At 42.8% G+C, this 16,109-nt stretch overlaps 1 protein-coding gene across 1 annotated transcript; it reads right to left on the bottom strand.

Annotated features, from left to right (window-relative positions):
• Nucleotides 1–3,887: 3,887 nt before the first annotated feature.
• LOC106584578 (zona pellucida sperm-binding protein 3-like) lies at nucleotides 3,888–12,208 on the bottom strand. Its single transcript, XM_014170015.3, has 6 exons — nucleotides 11,592–12,208; nucleotides 11,386–11,504; nucleotides 11,182–11,285; nucleotides 10,816–10,993; nucleotides 10,546–10,663; nucleotides 3,888–3,962 (listed from the first exon to the last, which is right to left on the bottom strand). The coding sequence occupies exons 1-6, from the start codon at nucleotides 12,108–12,110 to the stop codon at nucleotides 3,888–3,890; spliced, it is 1,113 nt and encodes a 370-aa protein (XP_014025490.2). The 5' UTR covers nucleotides 12,111–12,208.
• Nucleotides 12,209–16,109: the final 3,901 nt, after the last annotated feature.

Raw genomic sequence — 16,109 nt, 5'->3', positions numbered from 1 at the left:
TGTCCGATTTCAAAAAGGCTTCACGGCGAAAGCATAGCATTAGATTATGTTAGGACAGCACCTAGACAAGAGAAAACACACAGCCATTTTCCAAGCAAGGAGAGGCGTCACAAAAAACAGAAATACAGCTAAAATTAATCACTAACCTTTGATGATCTTCATCAGATGGCACTCATAGGACTTCATGTTACACAATACATGTATGTTTTGCTCGATAAAATTCATATTTATATCCAAAAACCCCATTTTACATTGGCGTGTTATGTTCAGAAATGTTTTGCCTCCAAAACCTCCGGTGAATGAGCACATCAATTTACAGAAATATTCATCATAAACTTTGATAAAAGATACAAGTGTTATGCACAGAATTATAGATAAACTTCTCCTTAACCTCTTACATCTAGACGTTCCGCTAGCGGAACACCTGCTCCAATATCCAATGATGGGCATGGCGCGAAATACAAATTCCTCTAAAATATGAAAACTTCAATTTTTCAAACATATGACTATTTTACAGCATTCTAAAGACAAGACTCTCGTTAATCTAACCACACTGTCCGATTTCAAAAAGGCTTTACAGCGAAAGCAAAACATTAGATTATGTCAGCAGAGTACCCAGCCAGAAATAATCAGACACCCATTTTTCAAGCTAGCATATAATGTCACATAAACCCAAACCACAGCTAAATGCAGCACTAACCTTTGATGATCTTCATCAGATGACAACCCTAGGACATTATGTTATACAATACATGCATGTTTTGTTCAATCAAGTTCATATTTATATCAAAAACCATCTTTTTACATTAGCATGTGACTAGCATGTGACTAGCATTCCCACCGAACACTGCCGGTGAATTTACTCAATTACTCACGATAAACGTTCACAAAAAAATATAACAATTATTTTAAGAATTATAGATACAGAACTCCTCTATGCACTCGATATGTCCGATTTTAAAATAGCTTTTTGGTGAAAGCACATTTTACAATATTCTCAGTAGATAGCCCGGCATCACAGGGCTAGCTATTTAGACACCCAGCAAGTTTAGGACTCACCAAAGTCAGATTTACTATAAGAAAAATGTTATTACCTTTGTTGTTCTTTGTCAGAATGCACTCCCAGGACTTCTACTTCAATAACAAATGTTGGTTTGGTCCCAAATAATCCATTGTTATATCCAAATAGCGTCATTTTGTTCGTGCGTTCAAGACACTATCCGAAAGGGTAAATAAGGGTGACGAGCATGGCGCATTTCGTGACAAAAAAATTCTAAATATTCCATTACCGTACTTCAAAGCATGTCAACCGCTGTTTAAAATCAATTTTTATGCAATTTTTCTCATAAAAAAGCGATAATATTCCGACCGGGAATCTGCGTTTAGGTAAACAGACGAAAGTAAATAAAGCATGGGGTCGACTCGGGCACGCGCCTAAGCCCATAGTACTCTGATCGGCCACTTGCCAAACGCGATAATGTGTTTCAGCCAGAGGCTGCCTCGATATCATTCAGCTTTTTCCCGGGCTCTGAGAGCCTATGGGAGCCGTAGGAAGTGTCACGTTATAGCAAAGATCCTCAGTCTTCAATAAAAAGAGCCAAGATGAACAACAACTTGTCAGACAGGCCACTTCCTGCATGGAATCTTCTCAGGTTTTGGCCTGCCATATGAGTTCTGTTATACTCACAGACACCATTCAAACAGTTTTAGAAACTTTAGGGTGTTTTCTATCCAAAGCCAATAATTATATGCATATACTAGTTACTGGGCAGGAGTAGTAACCAGATTAAATCGGTTACGTTTTTTATCCGGCCGTGTCAATACTGCCCCCTAGCCCTAACAGGTTAATAAGAAGATTCTAGAAGCATCTTATATGGTGAGCTACCGAGTTGCTAGGACAGGCAAACCCCATACTATTGTGGAGGACTTCATTCTTCCTGCTGCCACAGATATGGCTGGGACAATGCTGGGGGAAAAGGCCAAAAAAACTATACAGACAATTCCTTCATCAGACAACACTGTTTCACACCGCATCAGTGACATGGTAGAGATGTTTTGAAACAATTACTGCTTCGCATACAAGCCAGTGAATTCTATGCGTTACAGCAGGATGAGTCAACATACATTGGTGGGCCTGTCACAGCTCCTGGTATATGTCCTTTACGTTTATGTGGGGTCAATTAAGGAAGACATCCTCTTCTGCAAACCACTGGAAACCAGGACAACAGGAGAGGAGATTTTAAAAATACTGGACAGCTTTGTGACATCAAATGGACTTTGGTGGTCAAGATGTGTTGGTATCTGTACTGACGGCACAAAAGCCATAACAGGGAGACATAGTGGAGTGGTAACGCGCGTGCAAGCAGTTGCTCCCAACACCACTTGGGTACACTACAGCATCCACCGAGAGGCACTTGCTGCCAAAGGAATGCCTGACAGCTTGAAAGACGTTTTGGACACTACAGTGAAAATGGTTAACTTTGTTAAAGCAAGGCCCCTGAACTCGTGTATTTTCTGCACTATGCAATGATTTGGGCTGTGACCATGTAACACTTTTACAACATACAGAAGTGTGCTGGTTATCAAGGGGCAAAGTATTGACACGTTTTTTTAAATTGAGAGACGAGCTTAAAGTTTTCTTTACTGACCATCATTTTCACTTGTCTGACCGCTTGCATGATGACGAGTTTCTCACACGAGTGGCCTATCTGGGTGATGTTTTTTCTCGCCTAAATGATCTGAATCTAGGATTACAGGGACTCTCCACAACTATATTCAATGTGCGGGACAAAATTGATTAAGAAGTTGGAGCTCTTCTCTGTCTGCATTATCAAGGACAAGACACAGGTCTTTCCATCATTGTATGATTTTTTTGTGTGCAAATGAACTCAAGCTTACAGACAATGTCAAATGTGATATAGCGAAGTACCTGAGTGATTTGGGTGCGCAATTACCCAGGTACTTTCCCGAAACAGATGACACAAACAACTGGATTTGTTATCCCTTTCATGACCTGCCTCCACTCCACTTACCGATATCTGAACAAGAGAGCGTCATCGAAATTGCAGCAAGCGGTTCTGTGAAAATGTATTTTAATCAGAAGCCACTGCCAGATTTCTGGATTGGGCTGCGCTCATAGTATCCTGCCTGTTAAAACACTGATGCCTTTTCAACCACGTACCTATGTGAGACTGGATTCTCGGCGCTTACTAGCATGAAAACTAAATACAGGCACAGACTGTGTGTGGAAAATGATTTAAGACGGAGACTCTCTTCAATACAACCCAACATTGCAGAGTAATGTGCATCCTTTCAAGTACTCCCTTCTCATTAACCTGTGGTTAGTTATTCACCATTTTCAAATAACAAATAAGGTTTTATATGCAAGATGGCTAAATAAAGATATATATTTTTTATTTGTGCCCTGGTCCTATAAGAGCTCTTTGTCACTTCCTACGAGCCGGGTTGTGACAAAAACTCACACTTATTCTTATGTTTAATAAATGTATCGTATAGTGTGTGTGGGATGCTTACAATGATGACAAAAAACAACATTTGAGAGTGCACTGACCCTGGTGCTAGAGGGGGTACGCAGCTGGAGGTTGCGTGTTTGAAGGGGTACGGGACTATAAAAAGTTTGGGAACCTGTTTCCAGAAGGTGGCAAAGTTATCTATAAAAGTGATTCCAGCAGAGCTACAGTAATATTTTAGCCAGATGTGTTATACCAGTCGCCTGCTGAATCTTTCACACTCGCGGCCCAGTGATGGTACTGGACCTGAAATGATTGTCTGTTTTTTTTTGTCTTTTAATGCTAAAATCAGTTCTTTAAAATCTATTTTCAGATGTTCCGAGCTAGCCCTCTTGATGTCGTTTGACCCCACATGGACTATGACAGCGTCAGCTCCCGGCATCTGCCGTAGGACAGTCGGAAGCAGCCTTGTGATGTCCTGTACTTGTTCTCCTGTGTAGCACAGGGTTTTTGCATTGGGAACCGAGATGTTTCTCACCATAGAGCTGCCGATAATGACATCTGGTGATGTTGACTGGGCCGGTTTCTAGGGCAATCTCACGGTCTAATGAGGTTGGGAGTGTTCAGGGTCTGTACCCGAGGTAGAAGCCACCGGAAAGGGAGACAAACCAGAGGATGAAGATGCAGGTACCTCCTGATCTGATCTCGAATGGGAAGCCCCTAAGGAAGAATGTGCCGGAACCTCTGGATCCAGGGCGGCAAAACCATTTCTGGTCGGTGTCAGGTCTGGGCTTAACATCTCCAAGGAGAACCCTGTTGCTAGAGGACGCTTTCTTCGACTTGAGTGATGTGATCTCCATGGATGGTCATATTGTTCAAGATGGCACCGGAGGGGAGGGATGCCGTCTTATAGGCTCTTAACCAACCATGCTATTTTGTTTGTTTTTGCATTATTCGTAACTTGTTTTGTACATAATGTTGCTGGTACTGTCTCTTATGACCGAAAGAGCTTCAGGACATCAGAACTGGGATTACTCACCTCAAATTGGACAAGGAGTTCTTCTTCAATGAGTCGGACGCAAGGTGTATACTACAGACACCAGACCAGGCCCAGATCCCTGTGATTCGCTGGAAAAGGAAACATAGGTTTCACGGAAAGAGATCAGGATGCCTTGTAAGGATCAGGCAACGAGTGGCTAATCTTCCCTTGCCTTCCGTTTTTCTAGATAACGTTCAATCACTGGAAAATAAATGGGACAAACTGAAAGCACGTATATCCTACCAACGGGACACTAAAAACTGTAATATCTTATGTTTAAAGATTGCTGTACACAAGTGGAACCCATCCAACTTGAAGGAGCTGGAGCAGTTTTGTCTTGAAGAATGGGCAAAAATCCCAGTGACGAGATGTGCCAAGCTTATAGAGACATACCCCAAGAGCCTTGCAGCTGTAATTACTGTAAAGGGTGGCTCTACAAAGTATTGACTTTGGAGGTGAATAGTTATGCAGCTCAAGTTTTCCGTTTTTTTGTCTTATTTCTTGTTTGTTTCACAATAAATAATATTTTGTATCTTCAAAGTGGTAGGCATGAGAGCATCAGCTGTTCCAGACGACTTTGTGATCACGCTCTCCCCGCAGCCGATGTGAGTAAGACATTTAAACAGGTCAACATTCACAAGGCCACTGGGCCAAACGGATTACCAGGACGTGTACTCGGAGCATGCGCTGACCAACTGGCAAGTGTCTTCACTGACATTTTCAACCTCTCCCTGTCTGAGACTGTCAAGCAGACCACCATAGTCCCTGTGCCCAAGAACACTAAGGTAACCTGCCTAAATTACTACCAACCCGTAGCACTCACGTCTGTAGCCATGAAAATATTTGAAAGGCTGGTCATGGCTCACATCAACACCATTACCCCAGAAACCCTAGACCATGACCAGCCTTTGAAAGCAGCTCATGGCTACCGACGTGAGTGCTATGGGGCGGTAGTCTTTTAGGCAGGTTACCTTCACTTTCTTGAGCACAGGGACTATGGCAGTCTGCTTGAAACATGTATGTATTAAAGACTCGGTCACGGTTGAAAATGTCAGTAAAGACACTTGCCAGTTGGTCTGCACATGCTCTGAGTACACGTCAGCCTAACTCTGCAATATGCTATTAAAAGACAGCTATCCAGATGCCCAGATATTTGTAAGCAGTGACACCATCCAAAGTACATGCAGTGCTTTCGGAAAGTATTCAGACCCCTTTACTTTTACACATTTTATTAAGTTAGACCAATATTATAAAATAGATAAAATATTTTTTTCCCCCTCATCAAGCGACACAATATCCCATAACGGCAAAGCAAAAACATTTTTTTTTAATTTTAGCAATTTTATATACAAAAAAACCCTCATATCACATTTACATAAGTATTCAGACCCTTTACTCAGTACTTTGTTGAAGCACCTTTGGCAGCGATTACAGCCTCAAGTCTTCTTGGGTATCACGCAAAAGCTTGGCACACCTGTATTTGGGGAGTTTCTCCCATTCTTCTTTGCAGATCCTCTCAAGCTCTGTCAAGTTGGATGGGGAGCGTTGCTGCACAGCTATTTGCAGGTCTATCTAGAGATATTTGATCGGGTTCAAGTCCAGGCTCTGGCTGGGCCACTCAAGGACAATCAGAGATTGGTCCTGAAGCCACTCCTACATTGTTTTGGCTATGTGCTTAGGTTCACCTTCCTGTTGGAAGGTGAACCTTCACCCCAGTCTGAGGTCCTGAGCACTCAGGAGCTGGTTTTCATTAAGGATCTCTCTGTACTTTGCTCCGTTCATCTTTGCCTCGATCCTGAATAGTCTCCCAGTCCTTGCCACTGAAAAACATCTGTGATGCTGCCACCATGCTTCACCGTAGGGATGGTGCAAGGTTTCCTCCAGACATGACTCTTGGCATTCAGGCCAAAGAGTTCAATCATGCTTTCATCAGACCAGAGAATCTTGTTTTTCATGGTCTGAGAGTCTTTAGGTACCTTTTAGCAAACTCATAACGGGCTGTCATGTGCCTTTCACAGAGGAGTGGCTTCCGTCTGGCCACCAGAAAGGCCTAATTGGTGTAAAGCTGCAGAGATGGTTGCCCCTCTGGAAGGTTCTCCCATCTCCACAGATGGGTTCTCACATCTCTCTAGAGCTCTGTCAGAGTGACCATCAGGTTCTTGGTCACCTCCCTTACCAAGGCCCTTCTCCCCCGATTGCTTAGTTCGGCTGGGGGGCCAGCTCTATGAAGAGTTGTGGTGGTTCCAAACTTCTTCCATTTAAGAATGATGGAGGCCACTGTGTTCTTGGGGACCTTTCAATGCTGCAGACATTTTTTGGTACCCTTCCCCAGATCTGTGCCTCAATACAATCCTGCCTCGGAGCTCTACGGACAATTCCTTCGATCTAATGGCTTGTTTTTTGCTCTGACATGCACTGTCAATTGTGAGACCTTATATAGACAGGTGTGTGCCTTTCCAAATCATGTCCAATTAATTGAATTTACCACAGGTGGACTCCAATCAAGTTGTATAAACGTCTCAAGGATGATCACTGGAAACAGGATGCACCTGAGCTCAATTTCAAGTTTCATAGCAAAGGGTCTGAATCATTTTTATTATATATACCAAAATAATTTCCCCCCCTTTTTCTCCCAAATTTCATAGTATCCAATTACATTTACATTTTAGTCATTCAGCAGACACTCTTATCCAGAGCGACTTACAGTAGTGAATGCATACATTTCATATTTTTTTTTTTTTCTGTGCTGGCCCCCCGTGGGAATCGAACCCACAACCCTGGTGTTGCAAACACCATGCTCTACCAACTGAGCTACAGGGAAGGCCCCCAAATTGGTAGTTACAGTCTTGTCTCATCGCTGCAACTCCCGTATGGACTCGGGAGAGGTGAAGGTTGAGAGCTATTTGTCCATCCAAAACACAACCCAACCAAGCCACACTGCTTCTTAACTCGGAAGCCAGCTGCACCCTTCATTATGACCAGAAAACCATATTTAACACCAGTAGTTCAGTGCAGCCTGTAATGGTGTGGTATAGGCTACTATTCTTACTATAGGATGTGTGATGCTCTATAACGTAAGTTGCATCGTTTCAGTCCAGCGATTCACAGGACATTTTCTAGGGGCTAGCTACAATACTTTGGGAAGGACTGCTTCAATGCCCGCCCCCAGAGGTTGATGGGAAATTGTGCAAGTCATCGTTTGGTATTAAAAGGTTAAGATGTTTCTTGTGGATGGTAATAGCCTAAAGCCTTATTCACACTGCAGGCCTTAATGCTCAAATCAGTTTGACTACAGACTGTCCAAACAAGTTGCAAATTGGAAGTGTTCAGACCGCAGTCATTTGCTGACAAGGCAACACTAGTTGTCATAGTTACAGGTTTGTGCAGTGTTGTAGGCTGATAAGACACAAGTACCGCCAATAACTCAGAAGTTCTGTAGCAAGCTAAGGTGACAATGCCTGCCATGGACTTTAACCAGTTGCTTTGAATGTTACAAATCCTATGGTGAAAATACTTATTCAAAGGACATAATCTAACTTTCAAAACAAGCTCTTTTTGGCTAGCAGTAACCTAGCTAGGTAGCCCTTTAGCACATTCACCAATTTGTTTGTAAACAAGCTTAGCTACCACCTCTTGTTAAACTGTCAGAGTAGCTAGCAAGCAAAAGATAAGTACTTCATTTTAGACCTAGTTACAGTGGGGGAAAAAGTATTTAGTCAGCCACCAATTGTGCAAGTTCTCCCACTTAAAAAGATGAGAGAGGCCTGTAATTTTCATCATAGGTACACTTCAACAATGACAGACAAAATGAGAAAAAAATCCAGAATATCACATTGTAGGATTTTTTAAGAATTTATTTGCAAATTATGGTGGAAAATAAGTATTTGGTCAATAACAAAAGTCTATCTCAATACTTTGTTATATACCCTTTGTTGGCAATGACACAGGTCAAACGTTTTCTGTAAGTCTTCACAAGGTTCTCACACACTGTTGCTGGTATTTTGGCCCATTCCGCCATGCAGATCTCCTCTAGAGCAGTGATGTTTTGGGGCTGTCGCTGGGCAACACTGACTTTCAACGCCCTCCAAAGATTTTCTATGGGGTTGAGATCTGGAGACTGGCTAGGCCACTCCAGGACCTTGAAATGCTTCTTACGAAGCCACTCATTTGTTGCCCGGGCGGTGTGTTTGGGATCATTGTCATGCTGAAAGACCCAGCCATGTTTCATCTTCAATGCCCTTGCTGATGGAAGGAGGTTTTCACGCAAAATCTCACGATACATGGCCCCATTCATTCTTTCCTTTACACGGATCAGTCGTCCTGGTCCCTTTGCAGAAAAACAGCCCCAAAGCATGATGTTTCCACCCCCATGCTTCACAGTAGGTATGGTGTTCTTTGGATGCAACTCAGCATTCTTTGTCCTCCAAACACGACGAGTTCAGTTTTTACCAAAACGTTATATTTTGGTTTCATCTGACCATATGACATTCTCCCAATCCTCTTCTGGATCATCCAAATGCTCTCTAGCAAACTTCAGACGGGCCTGGACATGTACTGGCTTAAGCAGGGGGACACGTCTGGCACTGCAGGATTTGAGTCCCTGGTGGCGTAGTGTGTTACTGATGGTAGGCTTTGTTACTTTGGTCCCAGCTCTCTGCAGGTCATTCACTAGGTCCCCCCGTGTGGTTCTGGGATTTTTGCTCACTGTTCTTGTGATAATTTTGACCCCAGATCGAGGGAGATTATCAGTGGTCTTGTATGTCTTCCATTTCTTAATAATTGCTCCCACAGTTGATTTCTTCAAACGAAGCTGCTTACCTATTGCAGATTCAGTCTTCCCAGCCTGGTGCAGGTCTACAATTTTGTTTCTGGTGTCCTTTGACAGCTCTTTGGTCTTGGCCATAGTGGAGTTTGGAGTGTGACTGTTTGAGGTTGTGGACAGGTGTCTTTTATCCTGATAACAAGTTCAAACAGGTGCCATTAATACAGGTAACGAGTGGAGGACAGAGGAGCCTCTTAAAGAAGAAGTTACAGGTCTGTGAGAGCCAGAAATCTTGCTTGTTTGTAGGTGACCAAATACTTATTTTCCACCATAATTTGCAAATAAATTCATTACAAATCCTACAATGTGATTTTCTGGATTTTTGTTTCTCATTTTGTCTGTCATAGCTGACGTGTACCTATGATGAAAATTACAGGCCTCTCATCTTTTTAAGTGGGAGAACTTGCACAATTGGTGGCTGACTAAATACTTTTTTTCCCCACTGTACATGTTACAAAAGCTCATGAACAAAACACACTCAAGACAAAACCCTTCAAATCCATACACATATTTTTTTAATCATCCATAATGTATTTTTTCAGCAGGAAAGTCAGTCCAAATTATTAAATAGGCCATCAGTCAAGAAGCTTTTCTTTGATGTTGAGAGGACCAATTGACGCTTCTTGCTCCCACCGGAAACCTAGGAAGAACAGAAAACCATCCTGATTTGATTTATTAGGATGCATTAGCCGACACCAACAGCTAGTCTTACTGGGGTCTAACATAGCGAGAAAAAAAACAGACAAAATACTTTACATACATTACGCAGAGGGTGCACTTAATTCCAGCCCAGCACTAACTGAATGCAGCCAAGGGCGTAGGTGAATCAAGTCTGTAGGTACTTGAGTAGGACAAAAATGGCACCCCAGGCAATCAACAGGAATGACAAACACTGGACTGTAGTGCCCATGTACCTGGATCCGGTTCCCTTCTCATGCCACAGTCTGTGTCACAACAGCCACACACCTGGTCTTTCCTACTGGCCTCGCTCCATCTATGGAAAACAGTGTTGCATATAGTATGTCGCAGCATTGGTACCACGTAAGAATTAGTATATTTGACATTAATTCAAAGCAACGTCATGTTGGGTACAACACCAGCCATATTGGGCATAGCATACTTAATTTATGATTGAAGTTCATCAAAACAGCCAATTCTATACATTTGGACATTCCGAAGCTAATTTGCAGAAGATGTCAGGATTAACTACTCACTGAGCCAGTGTTCACAACATGAAACCTAAAGGCTTCTATCTGGAACTGGAGCGTGTCATCCATGGTGCGAGGTCTGAACTGGGACCTGGAGCCTGTCAGCTTGGTGTCGACCAGACACCTGAAGGCGACAAAAATATCAAAATTAGACTACCTACACTGCTGAACCTCTGGAGGGCCGTGTAGCTGAAGCGTGGGCAGGCAGGTGGGGGGGGGGGGTATTTAAGCAAATAGTCTTTGATCTAGATCAAGTAACTTACAAAGGATACTCACCCACGGTTCTCGATGAAGGCATATCTTGGGACAGTGTTGGTGTTTGGGATGACTGTGGCTACACAGTTGTCCACAAAGACTCGGAGGGGCACATGGTAGAACTGGACGACAGAAGCTTCAAAGTTAATATTATCTCCAAGGACGTACTCTTTGCTGGGTCTCTCCAACTGCCAGTTGTCTGTGAATACAAGTTAATTGCTGTCATTTTCTTTTCTGGGGTAGCCACCTCATTCTAATAACTCAGTGGCGGTTACATTTCCCAGTTGGCAAGACTCACCAACAGTTCACAAACAAGTGCAGAGACAAAACTTAAGTCAGTGCCTGTCACGATCAATGACAATAAGGCAAGGACAAGCCGTTACTCACCAGTCACCATCCTCAGGGAGAAGTAGAGGAGCTCCTCTGCAACCTTAGTGGAGGCATAGGGATTCCAGGTGGGCTTCACTGAATCACTGCTCACATCATGATTTCTGTAAAGGAGTCTTTAAATGTGAAACCTAATGTCCAAGGAAGTGTTTCCAAAGTTGATTGAACTGACAAAAAAACACAATGCAGGTGTAGTCAACTCACCTTTGATAGTGGCACTCAACCAAGACCACCACTTCCCTAGTCCGAACAATGGGGCTGCTGCCCAGAGTGGCTGGTGTATAATGGAGTGTGAAGACATAGACAAGTGAATCTTCAGTCAACTGGGATCAGAGCAGGAAACGACATTGTGAGAAAATCAATGGTAGTCAACCTAGAAAAGTCACAACGATGCTAATACTCAATGTTACCGTCAGAGTGCTGCCACATCCGTGCAGCTCAGTGACAAAGATCCGAACTTGAGCGGAAGCATCCTCCCCAGTGACAGCACAGCCTCCCAAGGTAAGATCCGCTGGGTGAATGAGTTGGCCGATACCGAGCAGATCTCGCTTGACTTCCACATGGGCAGCAGTCTCCCCACATTGAACTGCCACACTATTGGCAGGTCCAGGCAGCAGTCTCTGCTCATCAATAGCCAGCTGCACCTCTTTGACTGGATCTTCAGGAAATCTCCAGGTCAAAGACTCATTGAAGTTCTGCTTTGACTGGAGGAAAGGGTTTTGAACTTGCGTCGGTGTCTGGACCCTGGCGGGCCATTGCACAGGCCTTGGTTGAAAGCTGGCTGGTTCTGGTGCAGGCTTATACTGTGGAACAAATCTCCCAGGGGCATGTGCAGCTTGACTGTGTGATTCTTCACCCCGATAAATCTTCTCAACTTTAGCTATACAGCTAACGGTAAGAAGCAGAAGGATTTTAATACAAAATTCCATTGTTCTGTATTTTGATCACGATTCGTTTTCTTTTTTTTCGCTATGTTATATATTTCTTGATTATTCTTATATGTTAACAACAACCATAGTGTCACTGAACTGCCATTTTGTATCCCTTTGTCTTAGTTTGACCACCCATTGTTTGATTTACAGAATGATCTTCCAGACATGTTACACAGCTGCACATGACTACAATCGGAACTGAATGTATCTCAATAATTTAAACCAGGGCTCTCCAAATCTATTCCTGGAGAACTACCATCCAGTAGGTTTTCAATCCAACACTAATCTAGCACACCTGATTCTAATAATTAGCTGGTTGATCAAATTAATCAGGTAAGTTACAGCTGGGGTTGGAGCGATAACCTACAGGAAGTCGTTCTCCAGGAACAGGGTTGGAGAGCTCTGCTTTAAAGTATCTTTTATAACAGGGATGGGTAACTCTCGGGGGCCTGAGTGGCGTCACACTTTTGCCCCAGCTAACATACCTGATTCCAATAATCAACCTGGAGAGGGACTCTGAAGCACCAACTGCCTCCACAAGCAAAGCTGCACATGTAAGGTCTCCCAATGTGACCCCCTCCTATTCCCACACTGATGTTATGGATGGCCTGCCACTCCTCACACAAAGGGCTGCACCACACCACTAGACCTGCTGCACAACACCGGCGCCAAAGAGCAAAACCAAACGTATAGTTCACAGCCCCACCAAACACTACCTCTGAGAAAGAGACTGAAGAGATGTAGACTTGAGAGGAAGGTGTAAAAAAAGATCTGCTCGCTACAGAGCTAACTCTGGCAAGACTGTTGTGACACAAAGAAACATACTGTTGATGTACTTAAAGGACAAATTATTGCGCTGTAGTTCATGTTTACAGTAAAAGGACAGGTTTTGGCATTAGGATATTGACTGTAGTGAAGCATTATGTGTAGTCTATTAAAATGTTTGCTGAAAGGACTCAGCATTGTTAAGAGGGGAGTGTAGTGCTGGCCACCCAGTCAAGTATGCTCAAGTGTTGAGTCATTTGCATAAGGCAGCATAAGAGCTTGTTGTGGGATGGAGTGCAGGTCTGTTCACTAATGTTATGTTCCCACTGTATCTCACTGCATGGATGATGGATCTCCTGGTTTTGCGCCAGAGATGGCTAGCCCACACTCTGTATGAGACAGTTTAGTGCTATGTATTATTTACTTTAGAAGCTGATCATCAGTAAACCACCTGAACGAATATCCTTGTCATGGAATCAATTCGTACGCACAAACATCACAATATGCTTTAAGACGGCTTTTCATCTATCCAGATATTTGTAAGCAGGGACATGATCAGTATGGACACCATCCATATGCTTAAATCAGTTATTTTGAATGCATTCTCAAACTTATTTTTACCTAAATTCAATACTTATTTCACGTTAATAAAGTTTTTCCGTAATAGGAAGGCAGACTGTAGTTCAGAGCTTGGTCATGAAGAGGGTACGACAAAGCCTATTTCCCTCTCAGGAAGCTAAAAAGATTTGGTATGGGTCCTCAGATCCTCAAAAGGTTCTACAGCTGCAACATCAAAAGCATCCTGACTGGTTGCATCACTGCCTGGTACGGCAACTGCTTGGCCTCCGACCGCAAGGCACTACAGAGGGTAGTGCGTACGGCCCAGTACATCACTGGGGCTAAGCTGCCTGCCATCAAGGACCTCTACACCAGGAGGTGTCAGAGGAAGGCCCTAACATTTTTATAAGACCCCAGCCACCCCAGTCATAGAATGTTCTTTCTACTACCGCATGGCAAGGGGTACCGGAGCGCCAAGTCTAGGACCAAAAGGCTTCTCAACAGCTTTTACCTCCAAGCCATAAGACTCCTGAACAGGTAATTAAATGGCTACCCAGACTATTTGCATTGTGTCCCGCCACCCACCCACCCCTCTTTTATGCTGCTGCTACACTCAGTTAATCATCTATGCATAGTCACTTTAACTATACATTCATGTACATATTACCTCAATTAGCCCGAATAACCGGTGCCCCCGCACATTGGCTACCCGAACTATCTGCACTGTGTCCTGCCACCCCCCTACTGCCAACCCCTCTTTTACGCTGCTGCTAGTCTCTGTTTATCTTATATGCATAGTCACTTAAACTGTACCTACATGTACATATTACCTCAATTAGCCCGACTCACCGGTGTCTGTTTATAGCCTCGCTGCTGTTATTTTCACAGTTGTTTTTTTTTTACTTATCTATTTTTTACCTAATACCTATTTTTGTACTTAAAAATTGCACTGTTGGTTTGGGCCTGTCAGTAACCATTTCACTGTAAGGTTGTATTCAGCGCACGTGACAAATACACTTTAATTTGGTCAACCGTGGGGGAAATAGCATATATAACAGTATCATGCAAGTGCAGATTACAATTGTTTTACAGACAAGTCAATGTAAACAGTACAGGACCCAGAACTGACACCTGCGGGACACCTGTCGTTATGTCCAGAAAACCATATTGAACACCAGTAGTTCAGTCACGTAAACATGCAGCCTGTAATGGTGTGGTATAGGCTACTATTTTTATTGTAGAATATGTGATGCTCTATGTAATTTGCAGTGCAGAGATTACCACAGAACACATCTAAGGGCTAGATGTAGTACATTGGAAAAGACCACTTCTATGCCCTCCCCCTTGAGGCTCATGGGAAATTATGTAAATCATGTTTTTGTATTGAACATTCTACCCGATGCTTCCTGTGTGTCATCTTTGAGTGGTATTCTAAGCATAACCAATATTGTGTGTGAGGGTAATAAGGTATCAAACCGGACGATTCCAAGATCTGAAATGTTACCTTCTCCAGTCAACTTCAGCAGTAAGGCTAAGCCAGATCATGCTGGGCTGAAGCGGCAACACCGATAGCCAGTCATTCCCTACTTGGTTGCACAGCTTGTGATTTCACCCAGTCATACCATTGGTTGAGCCAAATAGTTTCCCTTTTCACCTACTGTGAATTCCCGTAAGAACCCTGCTCTCCTTTTCACATTGGATCAGAGAGTTGAGGTACTTCATTTTAGACCTGGGTCATACTAGTAAATTAACAAAAGGAACTGAAGACAAAAACCTTTAAATCTATATATTTTTCTATAATCTGTTATCCAAATATTATTACTGAATGACAGCATGGGGACTTGTCTTGATAAATCAATAATATTTTTATTTGGAAATGTTAGGATTATTTTGCTCTTCACTTGCAGTCACTTAGTAGTTTAGGCCTACAGTACTCTCGACCGGTCCCGTTGTACAGTGCCATATTTTCCTAACCAAACTCTTAATTAAATCGCTTTAGCCATGATTGTAAAATTAATCAGCTGATGCATTGGTCCAGAGGCAGGTGGTATTGGCGGAGAGTCACGTCATTGGAGGAGAGTCAGGCGGAGAATGACACGTTGAAGAGAACAAGGAATGAGATGGAGTCACAATCCGTGCCAGGCACACCTGTGAGCTCTGGAACTCCACCTCCTGTTTGTGGACTCTGCAAACAACGTGTCTTTGATGAAAATACCTGTCTATTTGTGGAAAAATCTAAATTAGTTTACCTATTTGCTTATGGTTTTGCCTACACCTAGTGACCTGTTTAAATTTTACTGTATGAGCAAAAAAAATATTCAACAAAATTAAAAGGGCCTATTTATATAATGAATTCGGAGAACAGAAATGAGAAATTACTTCATCAATTGGAAGGGGGAAAAATTAAGGAACTGCATTAAAGACCAAAATTGGTGAATGAAAATTGTGATGAATAAAAATATACACCAGTTTCATTTAAGTACCAAAAAATTGACAGCTGTGCCATATAGATTGCAAAATTGTTGGGAAGATATTTTTCGATGTACCGATTCAATGGCACATGGTTTATTTATTGACATGCAATTTACCATTCCTTCTGAAAGAGGAATGGGAGGCCCCGGTGCACAACTGAGGAAGAGAACAAGTACATTAGTGTCTAGTTTGAGAAACAGA

This window comes from Salmo salar, chromosome 23 (assembly GCF_965601325.2).
Source record: "Salmo salar chromosome 23, fSalSal1, whole genome shotgun sequence".
Classification (NCBI taxonomy): Eukaryota; Metazoa; Chordata; class Actinopteri; order Salmoniformes; family Salmonidae; genus Salmo; species Salmo salar.
The sequence above is the reverse complement of the archived record's forward strand: the minus strand, read 5'-3'. Positions and strand labels throughout refer to the sequence as shown.

What these genes read in the sequence shown, in the direction of transcription:
- LOC106584578 (XM_014170015.3), bottom strand. Translation starts at nt 12,110, where the DNA reads ATGGAATTTTGTATTAAAATCCTTCTGCTTCTTACCGTTAGCTGTATA. An exon ending in GTTGAGTGCCACTATCAAAG is followed by an intron (nt 11,286 to 11,385) that starts GTGAGTTGACTA and finishes ACTCCTTTACAG; the next exon opens with AAATCATGATGTGAGCAGTG. An exon ending in GCCTTCATCGAGAACCGTGG is followed by an intron (nt 10,664 to 10,815) that starts GTGAGTATCCTT and finishes TGTCGCCTTCAG; the next exon opens with GTGTCTGGTCGACACCAAGC.